This window comes from Lethenteron reissneri, chromosome 4 (genome assembly GCF_015708825.2).
Source record: "Lethenteron reissneri isolate LAM-NWPU_2019-01 chromosome 4, ASM1570882v1, whole genome shotgun sequence".
NCBI classification, from domain to species: Eukaryota; Metazoa; Chordata; class Hyperoartia; order Petromyzontiformes; family Petromyzontidae; genus Lethenteron; species Lethenteron reissneri.
In genome coordinates, this window is record NC_083782.1 from 3,534,345 (window position 1) to 3,551,960 (window position 17,616).

The 17,616-nt window shown below is 45.8% G+C and overlaps 1 protein-coding gene across 1 annotated transcript in view; it reads left to right on the top strand.

Annotated features, from left to right (window-relative positions):
• The window catches only part of LOC133349242 (glutamate receptor ionotropic, NMDA 3A-like), a 90,831-nt gene that overhangs the window by 62,020 nt on the left and 11,195 nt on the right, over positions 1-17,616 (top strand). Inside the window, exons 7-9 of the mRNA XM_061562572.1 lie at positions 9,645-9,796; positions 12,409-12,576; positions 15,964-16,046. Coding sequence (XP_061418556.1) covers positions 9,645-9,796; positions 12,409-12,576; positions 15,964-16,046 — 403 coding nt within the window. The remainder of the gene's footprint in view (positions 1-9,644; positions 9,797-12,408; positions 12,577-15,963; positions 16,047-17,616) is intronic.

A 17,616-nucleotide genomic window follows, 5' to 3' on the forward strand; every position in this document is an offset into this window, starting at 1 on the left:
GGTGTGATGCTATATTATTTAACAGTTCCCCAGAGTTGCATTTAGCAGGACTTACTCTGCCGATGAGATGGTAAATGTCAACGCCGATCGACAGTTTGCTTATATTGAACAAGTGCTGCAGAAAATAATGACTCCCAGAAGGCCACGTGGCTGATGTGATGTGCTAAGAAAGATGTACTTTTATATTTTACGTGAAGGCTTTGGCAAGGAGGGACATCGTCTGCGTGATTCTTGTTTTAACTTATATTCTCCATGACGACGCGAATAGTTATTTTGTGTTATCTTTTATTTAACAGGCCAGGCAGTTATTCAGCTTGACCTTGTTTAATTTTTTTTTAAACTCGAGGTGGGGGAGGGATGACAGAGTGAACGTTGTACACGGTTTAAACGAATGTTCAACGCTAAACAGGATGAGTAACAGTTCAACACGTAGTAGGAGGCGTTCACGACAATATCATCCATAAGAGGTTTTCTACTGGGTTAAATCGCGTAAATATATAAATGTGTCGTTAAAAACCCACCACCACCCGACACAGCCAACTAGTAAGGGTTGTCACGTAAACAGAACGTGCCAATTCGTCACTAGTACAGCACTAGTGTGTAGTGTAGTGTATAGTAGTGTAGTGTATAATGTAGTGTATTGTGTAGTGTATAGTAGTGTAGTGTATAATGTAGTGTATAGTGTAGTGTATTGTAGTGTAGTGTATAATGTAGTGTATAGTGTAGTGCATAGTAGTGTAGTATATAGTAGTGTAGTGTATAATGTTATGTATAGTGTAGTGTATAGTAGTGTAGTGTATAATGTAGTGTATAGTGTAGTGTATAGTAGTGTAGTGTATTGTAGTGTAGTGTATAATGTAGTGTATAGTGTAGTGTATAGTAGTGTAGTATATAGTAGTGTAGTGTATAATGTTATGTATAGTGTAGTGTATAGTAGTGTAGTGTATAATGTAGTGTATAGTGTAGTGTATAGTAGTGTAGTATATAATGTAGTGTATAGTGTAGTATACTAGTACAGCACACCGGTGTGTTGGAGAGCCAAGCCACAACATTTACAATCTGAGTACGACTTTTCGCCAGTAATTACAACTAGCTTCATCAGGCGACACATTTATATATTTACGCGATCTAACCTAAAACACCTCTATTATGGAGGATGAGTAACATTTCCTTCTGCTTTTATCTATCGTACACTCTGCTCTGGCTCTCACCCCCTGTGTGTATATGTCCTACTGGGCATCTGTGAAAAAAAGCCTCATAGCTTATCGTATTCCTCCAGTATAAATATTCTGATTCCGATATGTATCTATGCTGGACTTATTTCGCACCATACATCGCCATCCGTGCGAATCGGAGGTGCGGGGGAAGGAAACCAAACTAAACACAAAAATCATTCGTAAAGAAATGAGTTTTACAACCTCGATGACTTAAAAGCGCAAAGCTCGCGTGACTTCCTAATATCGGAAGGCAGAGCGTTCAAGGCGGCCGCCAAAATCGCATCTGAAAGTGTGCGATGCCGTGACCACCGTCTTTGTTCGATGGCGAGTCAAAAGCCGCCGCCGCCGCCGCTGCTGCTGCTGCGGCGAGGATGAAGGATGTGAGGGAAGGTTTATGAAAACCGCCAGGGTACCACAGGGCGGGAACAATAAGAAATTCGTTGCTGCAATTAATTTGCGAATATTCAAAACAAGTTCGGAGGAAGGATGCATTACTGATGATGATGATAATAATACATATATATAACAAGGCAGATTGTTTAATTACCAACAGATCATCTATTGACTTGTGCAATCTTTGAGATCAATCTTTGCCGATAGCTTTTAGCTGTCTCGTGTGAGCAAATATGAACATGTCGTGACTACGTAATTTTCTACAGCCTTGTTTATTTACTTAGTAACATTTTTCCTCCAGCACCTTGTAGATTATAGACGCTACTTATCAACCTCCTGAGTGGCCAATCTCAAATGTTTGTTGGGTGAATTGTGCTCTAAAAATGTCCAATTTTGCATAAGTCATGCCACTGAAATGCTCGTCCTGTCTTAGTCTTCAGCCGTCCTTGATCCGAGGGTTGGCCGCAACCACGGGCAAATCCTTCTCCACTGACCTCTGTCTTCTGCTATCCTCATTTGTCTGTTCCAGCGTGTGCCTCGTCCTCGGGTTTCCTCGCGCACGTGAACCGGGTATTGTGCCTTGCGAGTGTGATAATTTGACTAGTCTTTCTTCGCACCAGTAATAAGTACCCTCACTAACTCGCTCACTCACCTACCATTTAAGGCCCCAAGACTGGAGGACATTTTCACAATTTTCAGCAAACTGGCTGATGATGCTGATTGCAACTACCAGCAAAACAAACGCAAACACATTTTATATTTTTGGCCCTGCAAACATTTTTTTTTGGGGGGGGGGGGGGGGGGGGGATGGAATAAATAAATCATAGTTTAAATAATTGAAATTTGTTTCTGGGGACCTTTTCAAAGGTTTTCAACATCATAAAAAAGCATTGTTCATTGCGGGCCAAAATTGTGAGCTTCAAGAAAACCGTTTAAAATCGAGGCCTTTACTTGTTCTGCTCTTGTTATTTCAGCGAGACTCACACTGCTCTCCTGAGTTCTCGCCTAGTTAAACAAAATAAAACTGTAACTTGAGGGGAGATATATCAAGGGGGGGAAGGGGGGGGTCAGTGTTACAGAAAAGGTTGGGCTAAGAGGAGGAGGTTTTTGGGACACCATTGAGCTTCGTAGCTCATCGGATTCCTCCAGCATAAATACATATTCCGATTCTGATTCTGACGTGGGAATTGCAACCTGAGCGAAGCCATGCACTGCCCCCTCTTAAAAAATACAGCGCAATATCTAAAATACTCGACACATCCGTCAATAGCACTGTGGCCTTAAAATGTTACATTTCTATTCGACGAAATTTTTTGCAATGGCCCTTCTTCTTAGCACACAAATAGAGATGCCAGAGAGTGAGAGATAGAGTGGATGGTAAGAGTTGGAGACTTGCTTACAGCAGCGGGCCTGATGAGAATTAAAACTTTAATGCTTTCTGATGACCATTTTTTTTTCTGAAGCTAATAGTCGCTTTTGCAATAATTCATGTAAATATTTAATCTTAGCTCGTTCCATTCCATAATGAATTACTTCTCGGCCCAGCAATCTGCGTGTCCCCATGTTCGCAACGCAAGATAATTACGCGGCGCGTAAACATTTACTGCATACACGTGACTCGTGATGAAGATGATGATGATGGTGATGACGGTGGTGGTGGTGGTGTTGGCAACGCCATCCGCGGGCGTCACATTTCACGTATCATATTACGTGCGTACGCACAAGCAATCGGCGTACGTGGGTGGACGCGCGTGAACTCTGCTCGCTCACTGCGAGTTGTTAATTGTTGAGCTCTGCAGCTTCGGGCATCAATTGCAACGCCGAATTCCCGGCAAACTCGCGGTGTGGTTTTATTTCATTTGACTATTTCATTTTCATGTACGTAGCGCCCTTGCCCTGCCGAGCTGCGTAGCGCATTCTATCCTTGAAGTTGTCATTGCACTCAGTGGTTATTTTCACGACGCTCTGTTAAATCATATTTGCTTGCATTATTATTGTGATTGTATTTTCGTATTTCATCCAGAGGGCTAACCCCCCCCCCCCCCAAATCCCCTTCCCCGCCCTGTTTATGTTTTGCGCCGATAGTTTTTTGTGCATTTAAATGAGATATTGTATCGCGCTAAGCTCTTATCTTTCTCCATGAAGAAAGCAATTCATTTGTGACTCATATTGACATCGTGGGTGCTTTCGCTATAATTGAGATGTATCGTTTGAGCATGGGAACAGGGGAGATTGTCATGCTACACGAGAGTGCTATTTTTAGACTTTTTTTATAAAAAATAATGTAGAATGATTAGGCACATTTTCCAATTGATTAATGCCGTTTGAAAACCTGTCTTCATTTTTTTTACCACAAAATAGCCGTCAAATCATGCACTGTATGATGATTTCACAGAGGCCCGAACCTCTGACGTGATTTGGTGTCGGGACGCAATCGGAGATAAACTGTGAACAAGTAACGGCGTGCATCCCTTTCGTCCAACCGCTGCTAGATGGAGGCCTCGCCACGCCGTGATGGTCGAGGAGGTTTTTTGACCTACTTCACCCACACTGACCGGTGAAAGCCGGCGAACGTGGCGGTCGGGCTAGGACTGGTTCCCGCTTCAGCTGTCACTCGCCACCAATGTTAGCCAGGAATCAAAGTCACGTGACCAGGCTCGGGAGGTCAGCGTGCTAACCACTGGTCCACCGCTCGACCGTCCATTAGTCCGTCTAGGTATGCATCGAATAATGATGTTAAATACATTCTTATGCTCACGAGGAATTCATCCAAAATTCATCCAGATGATATCTTAGTTTACACCATTGGAACCTCATTTGCCAGTAAAAAATATGATAATTGTTTTTTTACCCTTGTATCTGGCAACAAAACTGACACCTTTTTTACAAGGAGTCATGTTTGCATAGACCACAATACCTGCAGCCATAATGCAAAAAAAAGTGTCAGTTTTGTTGCCAGATAGAAGGGTAAAAAAAAATTATCATATTTTTTACTGGCAAATGAGGTTCCAATGGTGTAAATGCTTACCCCGAGCTCTCATACTCTGATGGTGCATTGTTTTTGAGTTTTGCGCCTTTTGGCGTCATCTGGTCCAACCCATGTGAGACTAGGCTCTAAGGAAAGCTGTCTCGGGTGTGGACCAATAAACTTCAAGGACAGTGCATATATTATCATAGTTATATTTTTTGTTTGCATTATGGCTGCAGGTATTGTGGTGTATGCAAACATGACTCCTTGTAAAAAAGGTGTCAGTTTTGTTGTCAGATAGAAGGGTAAAAAAACAATTATGATGTCTTAGTTGTGTAATGTGCGTGCTCATGTTACACTCTTCAAACATGTGAAACGGACAGAGTGAATAGAACCGTACAAACGACGGAACGAATTACAAACAATACGAATGAGTTCTAGATTTTAAGCTTTCGTGACTGCAAGGATTCATACTCGTAGGTTTTTTCGGTAAAGTCACGTAGGTAAAAAATACTCACTTGATACAGTAAATCTAGCTGTGACGGTCCCACCTGATGACGGAGACTTGTGTTGCCTCCGAAACGTCGTGATTTATTATTTTATTTTATTTCTATTATTACTTTTATAAATTTTAATTTTATCTTTTACCTACGTGACTTTACCGAAAAAACCTAAGAGTATGAATACGAATGAGATGACATCCTCCATCACGAAGGTGCACATGGGAATGACTTCATCCAGCAGCGGATTGAAACATGGCTGAACATAACATGTGTTATTAAGACAGGTGTATCTATTCGCGTGATTTGGCTGAGCATATGTTTTAACAACATCTGTTTATGGAAAATCCTGTTCATACTTCGCAATAATACTCACTCATTTGTCACCTTAAATGATTCCAAGGTTCAAAGCCGGTGCAAAGTTACGATCTCAAATTAATAATTCAGTCAATCTGCATGCCCTCTCTGCTACTCCCGTGTCATCTGTTGTTGCAAATCAATGGTCTTAGTTCAATCACCAATCACTGGAACAACTGCAAAAAATAATCACTCAAAATACTGTGTATATTTTTTGTTGGGGAGTTCTTAATCCTACCACGCATGAATAATTAAAAGCAAAAAAAGTAATCAATAAAGTATTGGATTCATTTAGATTTCACGAGTGACGTGAAAATGATCCAAACGTGTAAGAACAATCATACCATTTCATAGCAGTCGTATAAATCATTGCGGTCCACCACAGTTGTATCGTGAGCTACGATGAGAGGGTTCATTCACAACCCAGCTGAAGCCGAGCATTTATTAACGTGCTCCATCACCTTCTAAGCATTAGATGAGACAATCGTGCCGAATTTCGATGTAAAGCTTTCGTGACTGCAGGGATTCATCTTCTTGGTTCTTTCGAGGACGGCTGCTTGCGTTGTGGCCGAAACGTCGTGAGAATTGTTTTATTATGTTTTATTTTTATTATTTTATTAATTCCCTTCTACGTGACTTTACCGAAAGAACCAAGAAGATGAATCGTGCCGAAGTTGCCCGTGTGGGATCTTCACCTTGCGGGGGAGTGGGGGGGGGGGTCTTCGTGCGTTCACGTGAATCGACGCTCCGCTGGATGAAGACCTCGCCAGCAGACATCGTGTGGGTGGTGGAATTCCCACATTCCCTGCGCCAGCGGGACGTAGTCGTCTTTTTCCTTTTGTATCACGAGGCAGCCAACTCTTGAATTCCCATGAGTTATGCACGTGTTCTCGTTGGTGTCTGCCCCACGGGAAAAAAAATTATTGACCCCTGGCCGGAATTTGAACTCCCATCGTGGAAATAATCCGGTTTTGTTAAGGAAACTGACATACCTATAGCCACTGTCCTGTACATCCCTTTACACTCTCTGATCGTGCCATCTGAATTCCCTCCCCCAGTGTTGTGCTTCTCCCTGGCTGTTTGAACGCATTCCCCCAGTGTTGTGCTGCTCACTGGCTGTGGTTTAAACCTCACCTCAAGATCCAGTTATTTATTTATTGCTTTAGGTTCTCTCAATTTGATTCTATACTTCTTAGTGTTTCCTCCCCTTGGGTAATATTTCATTTATTTATGTCTTGGCATTTACAGCACCTTGAGTGGCTTGCATCGAGGTGCTTTGTGAATGCGATTTATTGTTATCAACAGCGCTCTGGTTACTTGCAAGATAGCTGCCGCAGAATTATAGCTTACATGTTTCTAGGTTTATAATGAAATTCCCGACGAAAACTTGAAAATTGAGGAACCATTTAATATCACGGACGTCGAAAAGCTCTTTTGGAAATCAACAAAAGTTGCATTCATGATTGTGACCTGACGAGGATTTGTTTTTCTGGAGCATCCGACTATCGCGGGCCACGAATCAATCGCGAATCTCTTCAAGTGGAGAATGCCCACGCGCGCACACAATGGATGATCTTGACCCAAAATGCGCCTCCGTCCACATTGTGTCATTTATCCTAATCCTCTGTTTTATTTACGTCGCGTCAGCCCCGCGCGTAATGGATGTTGAACGTGCGGCGTTCCCACCACCCCCCGCCGCCGGCTTCATTCTCTCTCCGGAAGAGGGAGAGCTACGCCACGGGCCGGTCGTCGGACACGACGGACGGACGGGCGGGCAGAGGGATGGAGAGACGCGATCGACAAACGTGCTGAGAGAGATGGAGAGAGGGACGCACGGGCGGACAGAGACATGTGTCCGGCTGGACGTCTGTGAAAAGAGCTTCTAGCTCATTGGATTCCTCCGTTATTAATAAGTATTCCTATACTGATATACAGAGACGGATTGACAAATGTGCAGAAATGCGGAGAGACAGACTGAAATGTGATGAGAGCGATGTTCAGGTACACACGTATTTACGCTGACACGGAGACAGACGTTTAGAGACATATATATATATACAGACATATGACAATATAGACAGAGTTGTGAAGATATAGAAAGGCAGAGACACAGACATGAATGTGAATTTATACACTAAAATGTGAACTTCCAGACATGCGAGATAGGTAACAGCAATTTGCAAGCGTAGGATTTGACTCATCTCCCATATGAGAGGTCATAAAAAATAAAATGAATCAGAATTCAAGAAAACAATAGCTGAACACTCATCCGTGGAAGCGACGGCAGATTTAGCCTCAGCAGTCTCATCGTTGGTTCCGTAAGTCAGAATTGGAATATTTTTTCTTAAAACTGGGGGATGAATCTGATGAGCTAAAAAGCTCTTTTTCACAGGTGTCCAGTCGGAGCAGGTCCAGAATGTTCTCCCACGCCTCAAAATGTCCTTTTCACGTTCAATGTGTATGTGCCACAAGATATGTTTTTTTACTCACGGAGGAATGCGGGGGAGGAATCCAGAGGCAGGGGTTTGGGGAGATCTCAAAACGCTCAAATTGACCACGAGGATCGCTTCGTTCAATGTTTCCACCGGCGGGCGAACTGAAACAAACGATAACAATTGGCGGCGCCGTTAAACACTCGCTCGCGTGGAAATGTAATCCTGTTTTAGGAGGGTTCGTAATGTCACGAAATTGAGGTGACGTCGTTCGTGCGTCCAAACCGAAATTTCCGGAAAAAATAAAATTTTTACGATATGCAGAGTGCTTCAAAAAAATGTCAACATTTCTGAGAATTTGCAACAATACCACAAGAAATGTGCCTCCGGGCTCTGGAGACCACCTGGAGAAGATTCTGGGCACGCGTTGACAATGATGGAGAACAAGTGGAGATTTTTCGATTTAAAGCTTTCGTGACTGCAGGGATTCATCTTCTTGGTTCTTTCGGTAAAGTCACGTAGAAGGGAAGTAATAAAATAATAAAAATAAGCATAATAAATAATTCTCACGACGTTTCGGCCACAACGCAACCTGAGGACGGCTGCTTGCGTTGTGGCCGAAACGTTGTGAAAATTATTTTATTATGTTTTATTTTTATTATTTTATTACTTCCCTTCTACGTGACTTTACCGAAAGAGCCAAGAAGAGAAAAAAAACAAGTGGAGACTTTGACTTTTTGAGGCTATTAACATACGTAACGTTACAGTGTAGAATCCGTTTCTTTTCCCATTAAAAATGATAGTCCCATGTGAGTGTTAACATTTTTTTGCAGCACTCTGTGTATACTTAAAATAAAAATCGCATCATGTCAATTTCGGATACGCGCGAATTCACCAGAATCTCCGCACTCGCCGTGGTGTGCCGCTTCCGACACTGCCCTGGAGCATGCGTTACGGTCGCACACAAAACAATTTGGGGCGACACCAATTTCGTTTGAATCTTCATATTTTTATTGTTGAACTTTTTATTTAGGGCGATTCCGCCACGGTACGATGGTTAGTTCGCACACCGCTCACTGTGCCTTCGGTTCCATCTCATGGCGAGGCAATTGCAACAATGATGCAAGGTTCTTAAATTCTAGATTTGAAGCTTTCGTGACTGCAAAGATTCATACTCTTAGGTTTTTTCGGTAAAGTCACGTAGGTAAAAAATAAATAATAAAAATAATAGAAGAAATAATAGAAATACAATAGTAAATCACAGGTTCTTAAATCTCTTTCCGTGATCCCAAATGGCCTCGATCGGTCCCTGGCGTTAAGGGCGTATCGCTGTTACACGCTCGCGACCTGTTGTTTCCCTCCTCCTCAGAGTTTCGCTTGTATTCTGGGTCCCTGATAAACAATTAAAAATAAAGACGAAAATCAAATCTCCCCGGCTCTGGCCACCGAGCGGTAAAAATAGGGTGCACCACGACTTAGTCGATCGGCAGGTTTCCGTTTGGTGGGGTAGAGTGTGGGTACTTGCGACCTATTCCAAGACGTGTGGCCAGTGTGGAAGAGTAGCCAAACTGCCCCTTCTAGTGGGATTCTGTTCGAGTTCACTTCCACCAGAAGTGGCACGGCTGCACCTTTGCCGCTCACACTCGCGTCTATTTAAAAACAATATCCGCACGCGTAGCGGCGGCGAGCAATTGCGGGGCCGCACCTTAACCCTGCACCAGATTTTACGACAATTTTTGTTTTGCATTACCGCCTTCTTTCCCTTTTGCCGCTGCAGAATACGGGATCGGACTGAGAAAGGGATCTGGGCTGACGGCCAACATCTCGGACCTGATTCAAACGTACAGGCTCAACGGGGACCTGGGTGCCCTGCACGACAAGTGGTACAAGCCGGGTCCCTGTGGGCAACACGGACTCAAATCAAAGGATGTGAGTATTGGGGGGGGGAGCCCCCCCCCCCCTCACGTGGTGGGAGCCCCCCTCTTGCCCCCCACCCAACACCCCAATACCTCCCCCCACCCTCACATAACACAGTTGTGTCCCGCGGCGCTCATTCTTATTATTTTTTGCCGCTGTGATTCCGCGAGACTTTAAATGTGATCACCGGGCCGGCGTGATGGGGTTCGCATTGTGGTTCTGTGCGAAATGGACTGGAGACTGAGAGAGTGTGAGCGAGGGTTTGTGTCTGTTGCGGTTGTCGGATGGTTGTGATGCTTGCTGCTACTGCTGGTGGTGGTGGTGCTGTCGATTTGACGGCGACACCACCAGCAGATTCGGAAGGCTCTGCCTGGAGAACTCTGCGCCTGACCGCTGAGATTCTCCCGTTTAGAAATAAACTAAAAACCAACGCTTAGTTTCTATCATATGTGAGATGAACTGGATTTTTTTCTTCCAATACATTTCATTGTACGGCGCTCCAAGGCCTTTGTTGTGTCTGCTGCGTCTTATTAAAAACGTAAATAGATCAAATAAAAACTGTTATTATTTAATGATGAAAAAATAAGTCAAAGATGGTGATGGTAGTCGGTGGTGGCATTGGCCGATTGATGATGATGACGATGATGGTGATGATGATGCACTACAGAATGATTATGATGATGATGCACCACAGAATGATCATGATGATGATAATGATGCACCACAGAATGATGATGATAATGAAAACTGTTGGTAGTGGTGATGGTGGTGTATGACTGATGATGATGCTGCAATACAGAATGGTGACGATGTGGCAAGTGATAATGGTGGGAGTTGATTCATAATTATTAGTAGTGGTGGTGATTGACGAAATGTGGATGGCGATGATAATGATGGTGCAGTGAACAATTATGATGATGGTGGTAATGGTGATGGTGCTTAATTTATGATTATAATGATGCTGATGATGATGACAGTCATGGTGGTGGTGGTTGGCTGATGCTGAACTACAGAATGATGATGACGACGATGGTGTCATTAATGTTATTAGCGATGTTAATCGGTAATAATTGTGTAGTGCCATATGACGTCACTACTATGTCGTGACTGTACGAGCGTAGGGACACATGACGTCACTACCGTGGGAGCTCTCGGCGGGTGTCACGGGGAGCGTGTCAGGCCGTGGCACTCCTCGTGAACCCAACAGGACACGTGACCGAATAACGGGGGGGGGCAGGGGCCCCAGGGGGAAGCTTGGGTGTCACGTGGTTGGGGGCCCAGACCTTCCGGAAGGATCGAGAAGGGGGGCGTTGCCTGGGGTGGAGCCGGCCACGCCCGAGTGGTTATAAGTTATAAGCGGGGTGTGAACGGGGAGCTGGGCTGTTCTACTCCGGGATGAAGACGCCATGAGACGTCCTCAAGTCTCTGATCGTCGTTCGTGACCAGGCAGCAGTCACCTGCCTTGGTCACGCTGTGCAGTGTTCCCCGAGTGTTAGTGAGATTAGTAACGGTGGTTCTACCTTGTGTCTAGTGTTCACGTTGGTGTTATGTGTTAATAAATAGTGTTGGCTCCAAATCGAGTGCGCGCCTCAGTCGAACCCATTACAACTGTGGGCCGTCCATAAATGACGTCACGCGATTTTAGACGATTTTTGACCCCCCCCTGCCTTCGTCACACAGCATCACAAAAAGTCAGACCCCCCTAAAATATGACGTCACAAAGCTCTGCCCCACCCCCCAAAAAACAACATGCTTCAAATCTATTTAAGCTATTGTCATTGTAGTGCGTATTTAATGTGGCGCTGCACTCTGATGTTGTAGGAGAAACATTTACTAAAAAGTCTTTAATTAAGTAGAACGTGTCTATATTTATTTTAAAGTTGCGCATTTTGATGTGACGTCACATTTCTCACCCCCCCCCCAATCGTCACACATCGTCACAAATATCTGACCCCCACCCCCCGAGGTGCGTGACGTCATTTATGGACGGCCCCTGTATACACCGGTCTTTTATCACCACAGGAACGTTTCACGATGGGTGCGGTGATCACGTCAATGGCAAAAAAAACATCGTGACCGTTGACAAAACAACGAGACGTGCATTTGACAAGAACCAGTTCCAGCGAAATAATGAACTTGGCCCCTGAACACGACATCGGCGTGCTGCTTGTCATAAAGCGCAAATCAGGAGGGACCGACTTGTGGGATAAGCAATGACAACGTCGATAAAAGCACACGCAAAACAAAAACTGACACAGAAAAAGACAAAGACCCCCCCCCCCCCCCGTGTAGCCTTATCAGACTGTTTTGGACAAGTGCTGTTAGCGAGTAGCGCCTATAACGGCCGGCACGGCACACGAGGTTGGCGGCCAGCACCACGCCCGACCGCCTTTGTCTCCCTAGTGGTGATGTTTACACACCGCACCACGTACTCATTTGAGGCTGAGTCGACCTGGAGGAATGCCCAGGACCGGTTCAGAAAATTGCTGTTGGCCGTGAGCGCGAATCGAACTCGGGTCTTCCCGGTTCGTAGCGCTGCTACACCGCCGTTTCCCTTGCACACACGAGCAGACCCCCCCCCCCACCACCCAGGTAAATCCGCGCGCTCTCCCTTTGCCGTTCAGAGCCAGCACATGGGACTGAAGCATTTGCTGGGACTCTTCATCTTCCTGTGCGTCGGGGCGGCTGCGGCCCTGCTGACCGCAGTCGTCGAGCAGCTGATGCATCGCTTCGGCCTCCAGAGGCAGAGGCGAGCGTCTGGCAAGTCCATGTCGGGCCACTACACCAGCCAGGTAACCGATATCAATAATAACAATAACAATGCTAATCTATAATTGGTGTCAATTGAAGCGTATCTTTAGTTTTAAGTAACATGGGGAGGTTGTTGTTGTTGTTGTGAATCTGCCGTTGGCTAAGGTGCCTGAGTGCAGATAAGAAACGACTGGGCAGGTTTCTTCGAAAAACACTGCCCTGAATGAAAAATTGATGAACGTGTTGATTTTTTGTTAAGAGACGCACGCATCGTTTACAGAATGAGTCGATGGTTGTACACGCACGCACACACACACACATGCGCGCGCATGAAACTGTAATGCAGCATCGTCGTTGGTGCGTGGCATTTTATTAGGCATTTCTGCCTTATCGAGGGAAAGTGCACTAGTTGTTCTCATCTGAATTACGGTCCTAATTGGCTGACTTACTTTTAATTTTCTCCTGGGATTTGTCCAGCTCATGCGGGGATCTTGGCTGCCTTCCCACCATCACGCGAACTTACGGTCATCCTCTTAGCAGCGGCTTTTGGCTGGCCATCGAACAAAGACGATCACGGCATCGTGCACTTTCAGATGCGCTTCTGCAGCCGTCTGGAATGCTCTTTCCTCTGATATTAGAAAACCACTGGAGCTATACAATGTTTTCAATCTAGATTAAAAATTATTTTTTAGAACTGCTTTTCGTGTTAAGTTTGTTGCCCTTCGCCCGCACATCTGATGAGCACGGTTAGCTACGTATGGTGCAAATTAAGTTCAACAATCACCACTCATTCATCTCAAAGCCCACTCCACAGTCCTTCACATCCTGGTTGACCACTCTGATCCACCTCTATCTAGGCCCTGCCTCTCGGTCTTCGTCCTGATAACTCCACGTTCATCATCTGCCTGGGATGCCACATCCCAGTCATCCGAATCGATTTCATAATCGGTCGGCATACTATGCCCAAGTAAAAAGCCCCCCCCCCCTCCCCACCGCGATTATATGAAATATTCTACCTGAGTTTGCATTGTGCAGACTTTATAACACAATCTGTGGTGGACCTCCCAATCTTCTGGGCGGCTGGAGGGTACTGCCAGGTTTATTCCCAATCTGCTGGGCAATGTTTCCAAGTCTAATCCCAACTGAGTTATTTCCAGGTAACGATTCAGCATTGGGATGTTTGGCCAAGACCAAGTTCCATTGCGTGGTGCTCCTTTTATAGCTACAGGAGGGAACCGGAGAACCCGGAGGAAACACGTGAAGAAATAATGAGGGGGAGAGAACACACTCTTAGGTTTTTTCGGTAAAGTCACGTAGGTAAAAATAAAATTAATAAAAGTAAAATAAAAATCACGACGTTTCGGAGGCAACACAAGCTTCCGTCTTCAGGTGGAACCGTCACAGCACGATTGCTGTATCAAGTAAGAGACATTCTAAGAGACCCGTCCTTGTATATATACTGGTTGAGGGTGGGAGGAGCCAAGGTAGGCACCTGGATCGGAGTTTTGTATTATTATTGTGAGGTTGGTGCGGCTGAGGCTGCTGCTAGGAATGAGCCTTTGTTGTGTAGACTCGTTGAACTGGGAGGTGCCAGGGTTGTTAAGGTGCGGCTGCTGTAAATGGGACTGAGCCTTTGTTGTGTAGACTCGTTGAACTGGGAGGTGCCAGGGTTGTTAAGGTGCGGTTGCTGTATATGGGACTGAGCCTTTGTTGTGTAGACTGGTTGAACTGGGAGGTGCCAGGGTTGTTAAGGTGCGGCTGCTGTAAATGGGACTGAGCCTTTGTTGTGTAGACTGGTTGAACTGGGAGGAGCCAGGGTTGTTAAGGTGCGGCTGCTGTATATGGGACTGAGCCTTTGTTATGGGGAGAGAACACACAACAAACTGCAACGCAAACCAGCGCCCGGGTCGGGCATCGAACCCAGGTGGTTCTTGCTGCGAGGCGCACGTGTCATCACTGCGTCACGCCGGCGCTCACCTCTGTTCGCCTCCATGAGCCCCTTGTTCCTATGGCAGGGGACAAGTCCATCCATAAGATCACCGCAGGGAATGTCCCACCTTGGTCCTGGCGTACATTAAGTTGAAGTAAATTACATTACATTTTAATATCGCGTTTATTCAGTGCAACAAACAAGGGGATTGATAACCTATTTGTATGGATTTTCGAGAATCCATTTGTGTGTGGGGGCTTTCTAAAGGTACCTTATGTATATTGTACCAGTTATGGTGGAATGATATTGCCTCTGTGGTACATTCTTCATCCCTGCCACCGCAATAATATTTCATTTCATTGATCGATTCTCTAATGGCCAGTCGTTACGACAATTGTTTTTTAGAGACCATTAACGCAGACAGCTTATATAGCACATTACGCTAATTATATTTTAATTAACCTGAATTATTTCATTTTAAAACTGCCGCTTGGCGCAGTTAATAGATCACTCGTATTTTTTTTTTACTTCATGCTATTTGCTCTTTCTAAAACAATATCGCTCGGCGGTTCAGTATATCTCTCATATTATTTTTAATTTCGAAGCGTTCCCTTTTCTTCGCGTGCCATTGTGCGTCTCGCATTTTATTTTCTGCGACCCACGTTGCCGGAAAGCAGGGTCGCCGCAGTGCTTTTGGAGGAACTGAAACTTTGAGAATTAATTTGCGCCCATGGAGAGGGGCAAACGTTCGCGCTCAGCGTGCAACGACAGCGCTGCTTCGATTGAAAATTATTCTTCGAAAGAAAACAAAAACTGAGTTCGCTCGTGAAATACCGACGGAACGAAATCTCGCAGAAGTGCCCAAATAGGCTTGGAGAGGCACACGCTCAGAGTTACGCTGAGAAGCGGACAAAGGAATTCACGGATAAAGCAAACGTGCAGGAGTTTAGGGTCGTCGTTCATCCCAATTACGAAATAAATTCGGCCTTGGGCAGGACGCGCGTCACGGCACGAAGGGACCATGGCCGATGGTCGAGACTGATAGCGGAGCGGCGGTGGAGGAATGGAACGCGCTGGAGGGGATCTCGAGCATGTAGATGGAGCGATGAAATCAGCTCACGCCGCAGGCGCTGCGTGGCTTGTCAGATCGCAGAATAATGAGATTTGACAACAGCGTGGGGAGACACTCATTCAGCAGTGGATTGATCGTGGCCGATGATGACGATGGTGACATTTCACGCGTTTTAAATCTCCTTTTGCAAAAGAAAACGTTTGCCTCAATGCCCTCTCACGTGGTTATGCGTAAGGGGGACCTTGTCTAATTGCTGATTCGGAGCGGTTGTCAAGAAGTGTGGCCCGGAGTGGTATTCTAAAGGGTGTGCGAGACACGCACAGGAGTGAGAGACATAGAGAGAGAGAGAGAGGAATGGGCAGGCATCACTCGCTCGCGCAAATCGTCCTAATCATGTGAACGCTGCCTGCTCCCGCTCTGTGACAGAGCTTCCACGTGACGCTCGACTCCCCCGAGGCCAAGACGCCACAGACCCAGCTGCATCACAACACCGAGATGAACAACAGCAGGTATCGTGCACCCCCCCCCCCCCCCCCCCCCCCCCAGCTTACCGGCCTCTTCCGAGCACGATCACAAGTCACACACGCCCGCCGATTCTGTGTCCACGACTCTCAGAGCCGTAGCGAGACTTTGGTTGGCACTCCGGGGCAAGGTGCCATCCTTGCATCCCCCCCCCCCATCCCTCCCCACCCCTCCCACCAACAATCGGGCTCCCCATTCAAGCGGTACCCCCCATCACCTCTCGGGAGGGATGCCTGAGGCAGTCCACCGGGCCGGCCCCATCCTTGCTAAGGCACTAATGACCTCACTTGACAACCTGGCTGATGCATATCCTGGCCTGTGTACCCAATATGGTCGCAATGGGGACACTTTGAAAGCGCATCCTCTTGGGTCACACTCGTAACTGATTTTCGTTCACGGGATTTGTTTGCCAATGAGCACTCCTTCCAGGTCCTTGCTCACCTCTTTATTTCATGATTTTCATTCCGATACATTCTCATCTAATTGCCCTGGGTATAGACTGAATATGCACATTCTGCTGCATTTTCAAATCTGTGTCCAGCCCATGATTATTTTACGTGGTTTTATAATATAGTACACCTTCCACATCACGAGTACTCTGTGTTTTAGCCCACAGGCCACATCACGTGTCACTCCGCTAATGTAATGCGAGGGCATAGCAGCGGCAGCGGTTTAACCCCGAAAGCCGGGCACATCTTGCGCTGAAAATACACATCCTGTTTGAGTGAGCAACGTGCCTTGTTTTCGAAAGAAAACAAAGCAAGCCACGAATCAAGAGTAATTAAGAGTCCTTGGCTGATGTAAATTCCCACATGATGACTGGACACTTTGTTGAGCTATCATTTGTGGCCAGGTCGCTTTTGAAAAAGAGCTATACAGCTCAGGGGGGCCTTACCTGGTAAAATATTATTAGTTTATAGTTTTTGTTTTAATAGCTTGTACCTCAACAGCTAAAAGCACATCGGTTCAATTTCGATTTAAAGCTTTCGTGACTGCAGGGATTCATCTTCTTGGTTCTTTCGGTAAAGTCACATAGAAGGGAAGTAATAAAATAATAAAAATATAACATAATAAAATAATTCTCACAATTTATTATTTTATTACTTCCCTTCTACGTGACTTTACCGAAAGAACCAAGAAGACACATCGGTTCAGTTCCCGAATTGTGTGCTGGTCCGTTTGGAGTCTGTAGTGAAACACTCTCCTGGTGTGCATTGAGAGTCTGTGTGATAAAGTGGAGGGGGGGTGATCCCGACCTCATGGTGCTAAATTGCGAACGTTATCAGCACCACTGAGTGGACAGGGGCACCCAATCCCAACAGCTCGTGGGTGTGACGTGGAGTGCGGTCGGCGGGGAGCTGTCAGTCGGGGCAGCGTGAACTTGGCAGCTACGAGGCTGTCGGTTTGGGGCAATTACGGGAGTGTGAGAGTCGAGATAAAAGGAGGCGAAATAGCAGTTTGGAGGCAGTTAAGCCTGGAGAGGAGAGGGAGCGGATGGGTTGTGAGAGCTCCGTAGGAAGTTGCGGGATATATAAGCATAGGGGTGTAAACAACAAG